The following is a 17546-nucleotide window of genomic DNA, read 5'->3' on the forward strand; positions in this document are numbered from 1 at the left end:
TGAAAGTTCTACTAACTTGAATGTCTTGAGTTTGTGTGACGTGTGCTTATGTTTTGAGTAAATTAAACTCATCGTTTTTGATTGACTTGGAACTATTCACTTATTAAGTAAGTATAATGTAAAAGCATAACTTAAGTACAACTTAAAATAATTAAGTAGATACAGACTGTAAACCGCATGTTCAAAATAATTAATTCATTTGAGTAGGATATACTCAATATTCTATGAAAGTTCTACTAACTTACATATGTTGAGTTTGTGTGACTTGTTCTTATGTTTTGATTAAATTAAACTCATCGTTTTTGATTGCCTTGGAACTATTCACGTATTAAGTAAGTATAATGTAAAAGCATATACCTTAAGTACAACTTTATTAAGTAAATACAGAGTATTGGTGGTTCAGTGGTAGAATTCAATAAAGGAATATCTTATCTTATTTTATAGTAGGTAGTAGTATAGACATATTATCATATAGGTAGTAGTATAGACATATTATCATAGGTAGTAGTATAGACATATTTTCATAGTAGGTAGTAGTATAGACATATTATCATAGTAGGTAGTACGTAGTATAGACATATTATCATATAGGCAGTAGTATAGACATATTATCATATAGGCAGTAGTATAGACATATTATCATAGTAGGTAGTAGTATAGACATATTATCATATAGGTAGTAGTATAGACATATCATCATAGTAGGTAGTAGTATAGACATATTATCATATAGGCAGTAGTATAGACATTATCATAGTAGGTATAGTATAGACATATTATTATACTAGGTAGTAGTATAGACATATTATCATATAGGTAGTAGACATATTATCATATAGGTAGTAGTATAGACATATTATCATATAGGTAGGAGTATATAGACATATTATCATAGTAGGTAGTAGTATAGACATATTATCATAGTAGTTAGTTAGTACTTCTGAGAGCATCCCTGCCTATGGATTACTCTGGTTTCGCACAAGCAGAATAATAATACCAATAATAAATTAAATGTATTTAATATTTTTCACAAATTCCGTTTTTACTCTCACATTAAAACATGTGTAAATAAAGACGTCTCATGATATTTACGAAAATCCTTCGGAACTTTCAATAATAAACATTGAAACACGTGGACCACCTGACAGCCAGGTGAGAAGACTCGCCCACTAGAGAGTTGGAGGGCAGAGCTCACTGTGAGGAGCGTCGCTCAGAGGAGGAGACGAGCGGCACAATGAACAACACGCCGACACGCCAGTGAGAGAGAGAGAGAGAGAGAGAGAGAGACTATGCTTTAATAATAAAACGGTACACTTGTTATTTTATGTAGGGGTTCGGTCTGGATGGAGAACATTCTATGACAGCGGTAAGTTTCCAGAGCTTTTTAATAACGTCTTGGTAGGATAAACTGTGTTTAATTAATTCATGTCTTCTGTAAGACGCTACTGTCGAATCGTATAGTAAAGTATAGGCCTACCTACCTACCTACCTGCCTCTACCTGCCCGAGGGGATCGTGGTTTTTTTCTCCTGTTGGATAATTAGATCATCAAACCCGGAAAAACTGGTCATCGTAATTGTTCCTTCTTCTGCACATTTCCAAGAAATGTCTTTCAGTGAATATTTTGAAATGTGCCTGATAACAATCAGAGAGGAGCCCTATATCTATCTCTTTTGCTCAATGTGTTACTCAAGGCTGTCTGGCTGCGAGAGAACATTCGTTACTGTATCACTGAGTTTATAGGCATGCCCACACTTATTTAATACGAAAGTTAAAATAGTTTTATTCATGCCTGACAATCTTCCTCCTGGAGTTTATTTGGAACACATCAATTCAAGATGTGTTGCCCTGGTTCCTGTTTGACCAAAATGTAACTTGTTTGATTGATTGATTGAAATTTTATTAACAGATTGCAGAATGGGTACAATACAGTACGGCTCAATACACACAATTGTTAAGGGGATGCAGACCAGAGAAAGACTTTCGTCTTGTTTACATCAGGGTCCCCCATTTTCAATTCATCATAACATATATGACATACAGATAGACAGTACTGCTACATCTATACATTTATGACATATCAGATTTGCAAATACAGTACTGTTTGTGATACAAAAATAGTCCAGAAAAGAGAGTATATACATTTGACGTAGAAACTGTACATTGGAGGAGGTTGGGTGGGTGGGGTGGGGGGGGGGGGACTGTACACCTGTTGTCTCTGGTCTCTGTGTTGTTGTCTCTGGTCTCTCTGTGTTGTTGTTGTTGTTGTTGTTGTTGTCTCTCTGTGTTGTTGTCTCTCTGTGTTGTTGTTGTCTCTCTGTGTTGTTGTCTCTGGTCTCTCTGTGTTGTTGTTGTTGTCTCTCTGTGTTGTTGTCTCTGGGCCCTGTTTCTTGTACGTGGTTCAACTAAGTCGATCAAGATGTCATTATCCAGCTTCAGTTAACCCGATGTTTGAAGCCGGGATTTTCCTGTTCCAAGAAGGTGGATTCAGTCTCGTTAACTCAAGCCAGACTTGATTCTCAGGATCAGTGCGCGCGCCCGCCTCAGCTGAGAAGACAGCAGGTGTCTATCGCAGAAATCCTGATTCTCTAGCGGCATTGATTGATTAATTGATTTAAAACTTTATTAACATATTGCAGTACGGCTCAATCGCCTCGCCGACAAGTTAAATGCGTTATCTATAGGCTAATTTTAAGTCCCTCATTACCTCAATCAATCAGATTATATTTCTTTAAACTTGCCTGCTGGATTGAATAATCAAATGAGATCTTGCTAGCGAAAATAATTAGTTAACTGTTATACAGAATTACGATACGGCTCTCTTACCCATTGATTGATGTATAGTCAATCTTTAACTTATCTCCAATGTGGTCTAACGGGTTGTTCTTTTGACTTTCACACAGACGACCGGGGTTCAAGACCCTAGTCGTCTCCTTCTTTTTGCAATATAGGAATAATTCAATTTGGTGCACGTTGAGAGCTATATAAAGAATGACATCCTCAATGCATGTAGATTTATAATATTTTAACTTAAAACCAGGCTACTTTGGCGTATAATCATTAATATTATATTCAAAAAAATCATATTGGAAAGACCGGATTTTGAACCCCGGTCGCTGGGTTGGCAGGCTTGAGCACTACCGCTGGACCACTGTGCCAGATTGGATAAATTCATTGTTTATACATTAATGAACGAGAGACCCGTGTTTAGAATATCCTTTGTTATGAATGAAGTTTATCTCTTTATCCTCATTCATTAATGTGACGTCAACGGCTCATTCAATTTCTCAAATCCGTCAAACAGCGCATCTCATCAGACATCTTAATCCCAGTTACAATTAAAATAACCACATAATGTGTACATCGCACGAGCGAGCGCCACCGTCGCCACGGTATATATAACGTGCATCATTTAGGACAAAGTGAATTTAGTATCAGCATTTTGGGTCTATTTTACATTTCAAAAGCCCCCTCTGGAAGAATGGAGCACAAGAACGTAATTCAGAATGGTATAATGCAGATCGTAGACTGTGGGAATAGTTTCAGGAAATGGGCCGTCACTTCTTTGCGGGGGCGTGGCGATGGTTCAGGCTAAGTTGAACTTGAACTCTGCTTTCGACCAGGCTCAAACTTTTGGATATGTTGTCATGGTGATTTGGAAAATCCACGTACATGAAACCGGAAAGTCCGGCTAACCCAGTTATCCAGTTAAAGTTATCCGGCTAACTCAGTTATCCAGGTACAAGAAACAGGGCCCTGGTCTCTCTGTGTTGTTGTTGTTGTTGTTGTTGTTGTCTCTCTGTGTTGTTGTCTCTGGTCTCTCTGTGTTGTTGTCTCTGGTCTCTCTGTGTTGTTGTCTCTGGTCTCTCTGTGTTGTTGTCTCTGGTCTCTGTGTTGTTGTCTCTGGTCTCTCTGTGTTGTTGTCTCTGGTCTCTCTGTGTTGTTGTCTCTGGTCTCTCTGTGTTGTTGTCTCTGGTCTCTCTGTGTTGTTGGTCTCTCTGTGTTGTTGTCTCTGGTCTCTCTGTGTTGTTGTCTCTGGTCTCTCTGTGTTGTTGTCTCTGGTCTCTCTGTGTTGTTGTCTCTGGTCTCTCTGTGTTGTTGTCTCTGGTCTCTCTGTGTTGTTGGTCTCTCTGTGTTGTTGTCTCTGGTCTCTCTGTGTTGTTGTCTCTGGTCTCTCTGTGTTGTTGGTCTCTCTGTGTTGTTGTCTCTGGTCTCTCTGTGTTGTTGTCTCTGGTCTCTCTGTGTTGTTGTCTCTGGTCTCTCTGTGTTGTTGTCTCTGGTCTCTCTGTGTTGTTGGTCTCTCTGTGTTGTTGTCTCTGGTCTCTCTGTGTTGTTGTCTCTGGTCTCTCTGTGTTGTTGTCTCTGGTCTCTGTGTTGTTGGTCTCTCTGTGTTGTTGTCTCTGGTCTCTCTGTGTTGTTGTCTCTGGTCTCTCTGTGTTGTTGTCTCTGGTCTCTCTGTGTTGTTGGTCTCTCTGTGTTGTTGTTGTGGTCGTGTCTCACCACGTCTCCCCTCCCCCTCCAGCCGTGGTCATGGAGGACGGCAGCAGTGGCAGCGGCTCCAGCGCCTGTGACCTCAGCCACAACGTGACCTTCTTCTACCAGCTGGTGGGCAAGAGGATCAGCGCCAGCTGGTCCAAGCGGGACCGGCTGGTCCTGGGCCTCGGCCTCACCGTCTGCCTCGTCGTGGTCCTCGCCAACCTGCTGGTGATGGCGGCCATCTTCATGAACCGCCGCTTCCACTACCCCATCTACTACCTGCTGGGCAACATGGCGGCGGCGGACACCTTCGCGGGCGTGGCCTACGCCAACCTCATACTGAACACGGGGCCGTGGACCAGCGCCCTCACCAAGCGCCAGTGGTTCGTCCGCGGCGCGCTCATCGACATCAGCCTCACGGCCTCCGTGGCCAACCTGCTGGCGGTGGCGGTGGAGCGCCACCAGACCGTCCTCACCACGCAGCTGCACAGCACCATGAGCCCGCGCCGCGTGATCCTGCTGGTGGTCTGCATCTGGGCGACGGGCGTGGCCATGGGCCTGGTGCCCTCGCTGGTCTGGAACTGCGAGTGCGACCTCGACGACTGCTCCACCATCGCGCCGCTCTACAGCCGCCGCTTCCTCATCTTCTGGGCGGTGCTCAACCTGCTCACGTTCTCCGTCATGGTGGCGATGTACGCGCGCATCTTCGTCTACGTGCGGCGCCGGAGCCGGCGGGCGGCGCGGCACACGGCGGACGAGGAGTGGCACGAGCAGACCGTGGTGAACCTGACCAAGACCATCCTCATGGTGCTGGGTGAGACGCGCGTCCTCTGGTGGTGTTGTGTGGTGTGGTGCGACGGCTTACCGTGGATAAGACTCTAGATCAGGGGTTCTCAAACCTTTTTATACCGTGACCCCATTTTATTTAGCATCTTTTTGGCGACCCCACACTTAACCCCACGCTTAATTTCAACGTGGAATTAAGGAATATCAAAATAAAAGCACACGTCGTTGTTGAACTTGATCATGCATATTTATTAGAACATTTTATTACAGCACTATGTTATCAATACACATTTATAAAACGAGGCATATTTAACCAAAATATGTTGCCAGAACATTACGATTATTAATATTTTTTATTTTATTTAAAAAAAAATGTACTTGCCAATGCACTGTCACCTACCCACGACCCCACTTTGGGTCACAAGTAGTTTTGAGAACCGCTGCTCTCTAGAGTAATGTCAAAAGGAATGTAAGGGTTACGTTTGAGAAAGGTTTTTGTTTCTTAAAGATCGTTCTGGTTACTAGAGACCAGGGATGAAGGTCCAACGTAACACGTGTCAGTCGTCGCTGTCCTCATGACCGGGGGGCTGGGGGGGGGAGACTGGGGACTGGGGGCCATTCATTCGGTTTCAATCACGATGTTTGCTTCAGACGATCATGAAAACAAGATAATCGAGATGAAACGATTATTGTGCCGCATGCCGCGTTGCTCTCATCTTGTCTCGTGTTGTAAGTGCAGTGCACCCTTCCTTCACAGCGGTGCGCTCTACACCCCCCCCCAAGCCCTCTAAGCCCCCAAACAGTAGTTTCAGCTTGTGTTGGTAACTTGTAGAAGATGACAGAAAGGCAGCCTTTGGTCGAGAAGAAAGGTAACAAACAAAATCCTAATCCACTCATCGTCATGTGAGTGATGAGTGTTCGTGTCTGGTAATCGTGATTTCAACACACCCAATAAAAATATGAATGATTATGATTCATGCCATTAACGAGCAGCGCTACTCGTAAGGTCAGGCCGCGTTCGACAAGCGGCGTGGCGACGTGCTCAAACTTATCCGACTGGGTATAGCCTCACTTCCTGTCTTGTAAACCAGTTTGTCAACTCTAACCTCGTTTGTGTCAGACGTTGTCTTCGTAATCTGTCGCGGAATGTTTCCACACGCAGGGCTTAAGAGGCCGGCGAGGTTAGGAACCGTCACACTGGAGTGTCACACACTGGAGTTGCCACACACACTGACGATCATAATAAATTAGTTTAATCCCACACATGCCTGTCCTGTTGCTCACGGGTCACGCCTCGCTGAAGGTAGAGGATTCTCCTCAAAACAACCGTCGACAGATGGACGGATAGCAAAACGCAGAGGACAGATCGTCAACATGATATCAACCAGTATTGCTTCATCGCTGCCCCGGAAACATACTGAACGGCCTACTGGCATTACAGTAGATAGGCTACACATATTATATGCTGTGTACGTGTATACAGTATTAGATTAGATTAATACTGTATTTAATCTAATTGTATGATGTACAATACAATGTATTGTCGTCATCATACAGCACAAGTACAGTACAACGAAAATAGGTTTGGCATCCAACCACAGTGCAAATGTAACAGTAAAGTGTGATAGTAATATACAATGTACAGGTGATATAACTGGGTATAAAATATATTAATTAGTACTACTGAGTAATGGTGCTATCAGATGTATACAGAGTAGTATTAATATGTACAGTGATACAGGTATAAAGACGTACTACCAGTATGGCAGTAAGACATACTGGCCAGCATTGTAACTAGTGAGAGTAGGTAAGGGATATGTATTCATTTACAAGACATTTAGTTCCATTCGTTAATATGTACATAATGTTTTTTAAGTGAGGTGACATTCAAACCCTACTGATGAAGTTTTGAAATAGAATTTGGACAGAATGACGTTCAGTTTGTACATCCTTTTTGAAGTGTGAATATAACATTGGTCACCTGGAATCACTCAGTCTGCGGTCAGTCTGCTGTCAGTCTGAGGCCCAGGCTGTGGCACGTGTGGAAAGGAGGTTCCAGTTGTTCCTAGTCTGTTTTTCCCTCCATTGACTTCTATAGCCAAATTGGACATGAAACACTCACTGATTGGCTGTTGCATGACATCTGTGTGGTGACTTTAGGTGATGACTTTGAAACCACAGGGATTGGACTTTAAACACCACCAGTCTGTGGTTGTCCATCCCAGCATTGTTTGAGCATTCTGATGGGAGAGTCCATCATAGACCCTATGATGACCCTATGATGTCATCAAGTCCCGTTAACAGCCGCTCTGGTCTTGGATTTGTTAGCATGAGAGACGGAATTAAAGCAATTTTGAAAAGAGAATAGTCAGTCAGTTGTCCCAAGACTCCCAATAGTACCGACTTGAAAGTGGGATACCTGACACGCATGGTATTGTTCTAATAGAGTAGTTCAACATGTATTCCAAAAGAATACATGAAATGAAAAGAGATATTCAGAAGTTTGACCTCACAATCATTGTTTGATTTGAATTACAAAAGCGACAGTGGCTCAGGGGGTAGAATGGTAAATGGCTGCATTTATATACATTTACAATTTGTTCCTCACATTCACACACCGATGGCGGCGGCGACCATGCAAGGTGCTGACCTGCTCATTGGGAGCAATTAGGGGGTTAAGTGTCTCTTGCTCAAGGACACTTCCGACACGCTGCTCAGGAGGAGCGGGAATCGAACCGGGAACCTCCGGATTACCCCGACGACTGCTCTACCTCCCGAGCCTCTGTCGCCCCCCCTGGTTGTCTGGTAATCGGAAGGTTCCCGGTTCGATTCCAGCTCCTCCCGACAACGTGTCTCCAAGTGTCCTTGAGCAAGACACTTATCCCCTAACTGCTCCCGATGAGCAGGTTGGCACCTTGGCACGGTCGCCTCCGCCATCGGTGTGTGAATGTGAGGAACAAGTTGTAAAGCGCTTTGGATAAAAGCTGTTGTATAAATGCAGTCCAACACAGAGGAAGAAGAACCAGTGTGACGTCACTAAATCCCAACACTTTTACACGGTTCAGTTGTTTTCATCAGTAACTTTGAACACGTCCTCCACAGGAGCGTTTGTGATCTGCTGGACTCCTGGGCTGATGACCTTGCTGCTAGACGGGGTGCTCGGTAAAGACAGCCACGCGCACGCCTACGAGAAGTACTGCTTGGTGATCGCCGAGTGCAACTCCCTGGTCAACCCCGTCATCTACACGCTGCGGGACGCGGAGATGAGGAGGACCTTCCGGTGGATCCTGTGCTGCCTGTGTGGCAAGAAGAGCGCTATTGACCAGCAGAGGGCGCCCTCTCCTGGCCAGGTTGACTCACCGCACTCTGAGGTACCTGCAGTAAACAACACATAGGGCTTCGAGAGATTAGATTCTAATGTGTTGTTGTCATCATACAGCACAAGTACAGTACAACGAAAATAAATTTGGCATCCAACCAGAGTGCAAATGTAAACGGTAAAGTGCAATAGTGATATACAATGTGATTAAACTGGGTATAACATATATACATTAGTACTACTGAGTAATAGTGCTAATGAGATGTATGTACAGAGTTGTAGTATTAATATGTACAGTGGTACAGGTATAAAGACAGCGTAACTAGTAAGAGTAGGTAATGGATATGTATAGATATAGTATCTTCAGATATGTAAAAAGGATTATGTGCATGCATGTACATACAGATGTGGATATATATATATATTTATATATATATATATATATATATATATATATATACACGGTATATACAGCATTATATGAGTTGAAGATATCAACTTCATAATGCTGTCTCCTTCAGCTGCGTTCACACTGTGAGTTTTAGTGCTCAATTCTGATTTATTCCTCAGATCATATTTTTTTTGTTTGGCTGTTTAATTTTTTTTTTTATGTGGCCAATATCAGATTCCAGTGTGAACTGCTCACACGCTTCTGAACTGACCCGCATGCGCAAAAGAACAATAAGGAAGATGGACGAAAGTGGCCCAAATCAGAACAGATCATATTCCATGTGATTTGTGCCGTTCACACGGTCAGGAAAGAATCAGATCTGAGTCACATGAGTAAAAAAATAAATAAAAAAACAAAACAAGATTCAGGCCACTATTGCCTACAGTGTAAACGTAGCCTTAGACCCCCCTTTTGTCGTTTGTAAACAACAGTGCTGTGTGGATGAAGCCATGTGACGTCTGTCAGTCTGTCTGTGACTCCGTCACCTTCTCCAAACGCCTTCATCCACAATGTCCCTGCTGGGGTTTCTTACTTTGAAAGACAGGGGAGTGAATAACAGTGGAACCAGTTCTGCAGGGAATCAAACATTAAATATCCTGACCTCCAACGCTTCCTGCAGCAGACAGTCAGAGCCTTGGACACAGAACTAAATTACCTGCCCGTCTCATTTCAACTCAAAAGACGCAGTGTATCCTGGACGCTGAAGCAGTTTTAGCCTATAGATTTTTTACGGACCTTTTAAATTGTTCACAACCCCATTTTACACCACAGTGCAGTGACAACATGATGGACTTAACATGTAGGACACTGAAGTCAGTTTATGGTTTAACTTATATGTTGAATGCAGTGGAGGCCAATTAAAACAAATCAGACCTGTAGCTGATTTAGGACCAAATCAGAATTGAACAGATCAGATTCCATGTGATTTGTGCTGTTCACACTGTCGGGGGACAGAATCAGATCGGAGTCAAATGTGAGCAAAAAATAAATAAAAAATCTTGATTCGGGCCACTTTCGGCTGCAGTGTGAACGTGGCCTCGGATCTCCATTCTTTACACTAGTGACCGTGAGCCGTGCCGAAAACAACCTGGCTGGCAGTAAAAGATCATGTTCTGTGGTACCAGGTACCGACACGTACCGGGACATTCCTCCCCTTACTGGAGCTCCTTTCATCTCCCCTCGCCTGGATTCTGTCACTCCACGTTCAAACTGCAGGATATATATATATATATATTATGATAGATTCCTCTCAATTGAATGTTGAAAAAATGGATATAGGCACAATTCAATAAAACATTTATCTTCTTCAGTGATGTCATCACTGAGTCCTTGTGCTGTTAATTGCAGCTCAATGAAATCATGTAGATGGAATAAAAAATAGCAATCCTTATAATTTTTTCCCCCCATCTACATAATTTCATTAAGCTGTGTAACTGACACGACGCAAGGATTCAGTGTCCTCCGATGACATCACGGGAGGAGATATTCAAACCGGGTCAACTGTCGAAACTAATAAACGAGCGAAACCGTTTACGAGCGTCCGAGATTTACGTGCAAAATAAATCAGGAGTTGTTTTTGTGCAGTTGTGACGAGTCGACTACATTCCCCGTACGGCCCGTCCTGCCGTTCCCAGAATCAGGAACCACGTGTTCCCTCTTCCAGGTACCTGTGATCCTCTAACGGTGTGTTCGTGTCCCCGCAGGAGAACGTCGGCTGCGTGGTGAGCTCGGAGGACAACAAGGCCGTCTACGCCAGCGAGAAGCCGGACAGTTGGACGATGCAGGCGCTGTGACGGCCTTTGTGTGAAGCGGCCTGCTGCTGCCACGATTGCACTAATGACCTTTAACCCCTGGAGCTGGCCGGACACGTCCTCCACAGCTGTGATTATCAGTTGTATTTACCGGCTTCGGCTTTCATCCGGGACTTGCGTTTCGCTCTTTTGTGTTGCCTTTTATAAAAAAAAAAAAAAAAAAAAAAAAAGGGTCAGACGGCATCCGTGTTAATCTACCTCCCTGCCGTGTTTGTATTTAAGTAACAGAAATATATAAAGATGCATGATTATGTTGAAAGAAATGGATATTATTCCTCTGGCTAGGTGCAAACATTTCAGGGTGATTTTTTTGTTAACCCTTTGGTTAACCGTCTGTAGTGATAGTAAAGGGTTAACCTTCTGTAGTGTGGTAGTGAAAGGGTTAATCTGTGGTTGACCGGCGCTCAGTGTCAAGAGCGTCAATCAAGATTCAAGATGGCCTAGACTGGTAAAGAGGCCAGCCAGTAACCGAAAGGTCGCCGGTTCGATCCCCACCCCTGACAGGATAGGGTGTATTCCAGCTGTGAGCTGGTGACTGAAGGGTTGCTGGTGCCCACCCTCCTGCCTAAGTGCCCTTGAGCAAGATATTGAACCCCAAAACAGATACTAAACCACAAAAGTGATGTAATCTCTCCTTTTTATTACATTTGAATATCAAGAGCATTTTGTGGCTAAAATTTTAAACAAATACACTTCTAAAATCAAACAAACAAATACTGAAAAAAATAATCAAAATCACACTAAATCATTTTTATTAGTTTTCTAATAAGAACACTACAATTTTGTCATATTCTTCCTTTTTGTTTTACTCTCTAGAACAATTCTACAGTTGAGGTATAAAAGGAGTTGATACAGACTCACACGTCTGAAAACAGTGGGGATTATATACAGGAGAAATGAAGAGACAGAGGTAGAGAGGGCTAAATACAAGGAGGTGAAGAAGAAGGGATACAAATATACTAATAAAACAAAAGTAAAAAAAATAAAAAAAAGGATTATGAGCAGATTTGGTGCTGTGGAGAGATGGGCTCAGAACCAGGTCCTGTTTAAACGTCCTGGACCGGAACTGGAATAGTTATGTTCTACATAACATTGTGTCCTACTTAAGAATTGCATTCATGTCGGAAAAATAACTGGGGACCGATGGGAATAAAAATGTACGCATTTCTCTTTGAGATTCTCTCCTGATGAGATCTAAACGAACCGTGTTGGAAATGGATTTGGGATCATTTCCCAATGTTCTCAAAAGGGAAGAGGATGTAAGGAAATTATTCTTTTTGTGAATAAAACATTTAAATCGCCACATAGACGAGATATATTGTCTGGGTATATAATCTTCAAGGTTTGTCATCTAGTTTTCTGGTGACATTGTCTTTTTTTCTGTCAACGCCGATATCGCAGCTTGAGCGTCGCATGGAATGTGTGTGTGTTTTTTGTCTTTGAGACATCGAGGAGACACGACAGGGGAGGCGAGATTCAAGCCAAGTCAGCAGGGGGTACATGTGTTTCTGCAGCCGGTCTTAACCACTACATCATCTCTGTACATGTGTTTCTGCAGCCGGTCTTAACCACTACATCATCTCTGTACATGTGGTTCTGCAGGCGGTCTTAACCACTACACCATCTCTGTACATGTGTTTCTGCAGGCGGGGGTCTTAACCACTACAGTGACTACACCATCTCTGTACATGTGTTTCTGCAGGCGGGGGTCTTAACCACTACAGTGACTACACCATCTCTGTACATGTGTTTCTGCAGGCGGGGGTCTTAACCACTACAGTGACTACACCATCTCTGTACATGTGTTTCTGCAGGCGGGGGTCTTAACCACTACAGTGACTACACCATCTCTGTACATGTGTTTCTGCAGGCGGGGGTCTTAACCACTACAGTGACTACACCATCTCTGTACATGTGTTTCTGCAGGCGGGGGTCTTAACCACTATGCGATTCATCAACGTGTGAGCAAGTCCAGTTCCTCTGGCTTTAAATAAACGTGATGAATGATCGCTGTTGTTCAACTATACATTCTGCTGCTAGTTTCTTCCCTATTGGAAGAGACAGTAAAAAAAAAGTATCTGTAATTAAAAGGAGCGTCATCTCCAGCAGCCATTTCATTGTGGCTTCAGAGGCCAGACTTTCCTAACAAGTCTTTGTGGCAATTCCTCCTTATTGAAAGTAAAGGAGGTGAACACATTTTTCCGTGGCTCTTTTGTATGTAAGGCGAGTCGGGTGTTAATTTATTAATCCCCTTGGAGAAATCCAGGTTGTTGTAAATGTGTGGAAGTCGAGGGCTGATCAGGGCCCTGTGTCAGTGAGACGTGGGAGGCAGGATGGCCTCGAGGTAGAGAGGCCGGGCCAGTAACCAAAAAGGTCGCTCGTTCGATCCCCGCCACGGACGGGAGGGTGTATTCCAGCTGTGAGCTGGTATTACATCTACGGTGCACACCATCCTGTCTAAGTGCCCTTGAGCAGGGTATTGAACCCCAAAACTGCTCCAGGAGCACTGCGGGCGACCCAGCGCTCTGACTGGGGGACTGTATGTGTAACTAGGAGGGATATGAAGACTGTGTGTAACTAGGAGGGATATGAGGACTGTGTGTAACTAGGAGGGATATGAGTGTGTGTAACTAGGAGGGATATGAGGACTGTGTGTAACTAGGAGGGATATGAGGAGTGTGTGTAACTAGGAGGGATATGGTAATCTTCCTCGATCCTCGATCACCTGATAACCCTAGAGCTACATCTAACCCTGTACTGTATGTTAGCTAGGCCGATAAAAATCCTCATTAAAGTAGTTTCCACAGCACCAAACGTTGTCCTCGTAAACCCTACATTGCAACCCAGTTATGTAACAAAGACCCAAATCATAATATAAAATAAAAATAGAAATGATAGAAACATCATCGCGACCCCCTGCGAGACGGTAAAGGCCAAATAAACCCGGCATCTCAACCCAAAACCAAGACATCAAAAAGGTTTATAAAAAGAGAAAAAAAATAAAAATACTGAAACATTCCACAAACTGTACAGTGACATCCATTACGACTGGTAGAAAAAAAATAAGTAATTTTGTGTCGTGACGACGTTACTTGTGAGACAGCCGTATGAAATGGAATATATTGTAACAGTAAACAAGGTATTGGATGTGAGATATTACCGTACACCGACGATACAATTTTGCTATGTGACATATGCATCAACAAAGCCTCAAATTACATTTTCAATTTTCACAAGGCTTTTTCTTTAAAATCTTACTATCAAACTGCTTTGTTATTCACATTAGTCGATGCATAAAATCGTCCGGGAAATCCCAAAACATCCGGTGGAATTTGAATACGCCCGGCGCTGCCTCAGAGGAGAGAGAAGCCATTGCAGATTTTTGGCCGAATCAAAAAGACCTCGGCCGGTCTCCGGTTTACCAGTGGGTGTTTACAGGCGGGTCGAGAACACATCATCTTCTCTCGGAATGGCTGTTCAACTGCACACAATACAATCAAATCACAAGTGTGCGTGACGACGACCGTCCTAAATCCGACCCCTTCCGCCCGACAAAACCCCCCCCCCAAAAAACCTACGAAATAAAATAAAAACAGACTTGAGGCATGACAATATCTCATAATGGGAAGACACGAGTACAAATATAAATCCCTCCTCTCCTCGAACTGAAACGGTGGCTGCGCACCGGATTTAGTGAGACATAAAGAGTATCATAATATTACATTGTTGATCATGGTATTTTTGGTTTTGGTACAAAAGAAGGTTGTAGTGTGTGTTGCCTGTTGGGGGCCCTGTAGGCTTCAAACGGGTGTTCAGGTTCTGAGGAGTACCCCCCCCCCCCCCCCCCCCCCCGTTAGGCCACGTCTGGTTCCCCCCCCCGTCAGGCTGGTGGAAGTAACCAGTCTCTCAAACTCTGTTTTTAAGAAATGTATCCGGACACCAGCCAGTTTTGACCCAGAGACATCCGAGCACGCTGTACACGCACGTACGAACACGCACACACCCTAGCAATGCATGTTGCATTTTGTATTCCTTTTTGGTCTGTCATATCATTATACCCTTTTTTTTGTCGTTTTTTTTTTGTACTTATTTTTTCATCTTTGTTAATAAAAGTGATGCTAAAAACGTAAGATTAAATGAAAACCATCATTATCACACCTAAAAAAGCCTGCATGCATGGAAGACAAGTCACGTTTCTAAGTTATGTCACGTCACATCACCCCCCCCCCCCTCATTTACATATCGCTGCCCCCTCCCTTTGTCCCCCCCCCCCCTCCTCCTAACATCACGTAGACACTTTTATTCAGCTACTTTATTTGGTGCGTTCTTGGTGAAACAGCATTAGAAAATAGACTACAGTCAAATAAACTAGTTTACAGAGAAAGTAAGGTTGACAAAGCCGTCTACTCGCTCCGCCCTCGACCCGGCTGAACCCTCGACCCGGCTGAACACCAGAGGGCTTCCGTCTGACGCGAACCGCTGAGGACCGTCGTCGTCGTCGTCTCCGCCCCAGCCCCCCCCCCCCCCTCTCCCCGCTCGTCTCCCTCCGCTTTAAGCCTCTGAAGCCCTTTTTCCCCGTCTCCGTCCCCAGAACCGGCTAAAACTGTCGACCCCCCCCCCCCCCCAAAATAACAACAACAACCAGAAGAACCCTAAAGAGGTGCAAAAGTTTGTGCTTGACAGATTCCAAAACCTCCTTCCTATGCAAAGGATAGAAAAGGTGGCGAGGTTTGCGTGTGTGTCTTGTGTGGGTGTGGTGCGGGAGCTCACATCTGTGCATATCGGAACTATAAAGTATTCACTTAGAAATCCCAGAAACCCCCCCGAACAAAAATAAGCAAGCAGTCGCGGTCTTTTGTGTTTAGTCGCCGGAGGAGGAGAAGGCGGAGGAGAAGGCGGGGGGGGGGGGCAGCACTTTGGTACAAGCAAGGTGAGCGGAGCTCTGGTGATCCGTACCGTTCACGGGAGGGGCCCGGCGAGGGCTAGCGGCGGCTAATCGGACACCAGCGCTTAGCGAGGTACGTGGGGGGGTGATCTCACACACACACACACACAGTTTTCCAGAGCAAAAAGGATCTAGCTCCTTTTTAGTAAGGGATGGTGGGTGCAGAGCAGCAGAGGTCACTAGGGACAGGCTGTATGGAATACTGTGTGCAGAGTTAAGACGTGCATATACACAGGTAATGTACAGACATCATGGTCACCTACAGTCAGGTTAGTGATGTTCAAAAAACAAAAAAACAATGCCCCCCTTCCCCCCACAAGAGTGGAGAGGGTTGTGTCTGCTTTGACATCAGTCAGTCCTGTCCCTCCCCCTCTCTCTCCTGAGCCTCTCCAGCATGTCATATATTCATCTGTGGGTCGGGAAGGAGAAGTCCTCCCAGCTACTGCTGAGCTGCCCTGTCCTGCAGTCCGGGAAGGTGTGTGTGTGTGTCGATGAGGAAGTGGATCCCAGCCTGGCATCCCTGCCTAAGTCCAGAGAGAGAAGGGCGAGGGGGCGGGGCGGGGGGGGCAGACCGCGGCGGGAGGCGAAGATGGCGGGGAGGAGGTGCGACGAGAGGCGTCTCAGTTGGAGGTGTCTGAGTGGACGCTGCCAGGAGGACCGGGTGGGGAGGTGACTGAGGAGGGGTTGTTGGTGTCCTGCCAGCTGTTGTTAGCCTGTGGACAGACAGGAGGACAGACAGGAGGACAGACAGGAAGACAGACAGGAGGACAGACAGGAGGACAGACAGGAGGACAGACAGGAGGACAGACAGGAAGACAGACAGGAGGACAGACAGGAGGACAGACAGGAAGACAAGGACGCTGGTTATGAAGAGAAGCTCACATCGTATCCTGACTGTTGGACCCTTCCTGCTGAGCTGTTGTACACAACTTGTAAGTCGCTTTGGATAAAAGTGTTCAGCTAAATGACTAAATGTAAAAATGTAAACGTGACCATCAGCTCTGAGCAGCTTAGCCAACAACATGGTTTGTTCTCACGAATAGGGTTTCGGGAATATTCAAAAAGTGGAAACTTTCCATGGGAATTAAAACAGAAATTAAATGTAAATGTAAGGGTTATTTTCACAGGCTGTATTTGCCATGTTATATGCAGAGAGAAACATAAACCTTTGACCATCAATTGCAGACATAATTGCAATTAGAACATTTTAAATTGGCTAGCACATAATCTCACATATACCAAAATAAATAATATATGTAAACAGTAAACTGTTTAGCACACTCATTTCGTTTGACAGTTATTGAGTTTATGAGTTTGAATCAATGATGATGATGACATGAAACAATATTGCAATCTGTTGTTGCTGCCTTTTCATCAACATAATTTCATTGACCTGTAATACAAGGATTCAGTGTCCTCCAATGACATCACTGGAGGACATAAGCATTGTTGTGAATTGCACAGACTGCAGCGTCTGACGTATATCATGCCAGTTAGGGTACCTTGTGTATACTGTTTACTCTTACACATAGTATATATTCAGATTCAAATTCTTGATTGCCTATATTTATTGTGACGTATAATATAATATATTTTTTTTTATATTGTTTACACTGTTTAAAGGGGAACTATCTTATAAATGGCCTTTTTCAGTGTTTAGCATTGTTTCCTAGCTATGTGAACTTATATTAATATGATCTATGTCTCTAATTCTCATATTGGCACATTCTTCCAATTCTCCTCTCACAATATTCACCCT

General features: G+C 44.1%; 2 protein-coding genes across 5 annotated transcripts in view; one reads left to right on the forward strand and one right to left on the reverse strand.

Moving 5' to 3' along the window:
• Positions 1-1234: 1234 nt before the first annotated feature.
• Positions 1235-12145, forward strand: lpar2a (lysophosphatidic acid receptor 2a). Its single transcript, XM_084328390.1, has 4 exons — positions 1235-1366; positions 4522-5289; positions 8364-8632; positions 10735-12145. Exons 2-4 carry the CDS (start codon positions 4530-4532, stop codon positions 10822-10824), a joined length of 1119 nt encoding a protein of 372 aa, XP_084184516.1. The 5' UTR covers positions 1235-1366; positions 4522-4529; the 3' UTR covers positions 10825-12145.
• A 3364-nt stretch (positions 12146-15509) lies between these two features.
• The window catches only part of pbx4 (pre-B-cell leukemia transcription factor 4), a 77355-nt gene continuing 75318 nt past the window's right edge, over positions 15510-17546 (reverse strand). For all 4 annotated transcript variants that reach the window (XM_084328577.1, XM_084328578.1, XM_084328576.1 and 1 more), the window contains one exon: positions 15510-16500. Coding sequence is in view for 1 of the 4 variants with exons in the window: in XM_084328578.1 (XP_084184704.1) it covers positions 16408-16500 (93 nt within the window). In the remaining 3 variants the exon portion in view is untranslated. The remainder of the gene's footprint in view (positions 16501-17546) is intronic.

This window comes from Notolepis coatsorum, assembly GCF_963971535.1.
Source record: "Notolepis coatsorum genome assembly, chromosome: 14".
NCBI classification, from domain to species: domain Eukaryota; kingdom Metazoa; phylum Chordata; class Actinopteri; order Aulopiformes; family Paralepididae; genus Notolepis; species Notolepis coatsorum.

Bases quoted from the DNA above. Each gene is read 5' to 3' on its own strand.
- lpar2a (XM_084328390.1), top strand. From the start codon at position 4,530: ATGGAGGACGGCAGCAGTGGCAGCGGCTCCAGCGCCTGTGACCTCAGC. The intron at 5,290-8,363 runs GTGAGACGCGCG...CGTCCTCCACAG, and splicing joins GACCATCCTCATGGTGCTGG to GAGCGTTTGTGATCTGCTGG. The intron at 8,633-10,734 runs GTACCTGCAGTA...GTGTCCCCGCAG, and splicing joins TTGACTCACCGCACTCTGAG to GAGAACGTCGGCTGCGTGGT.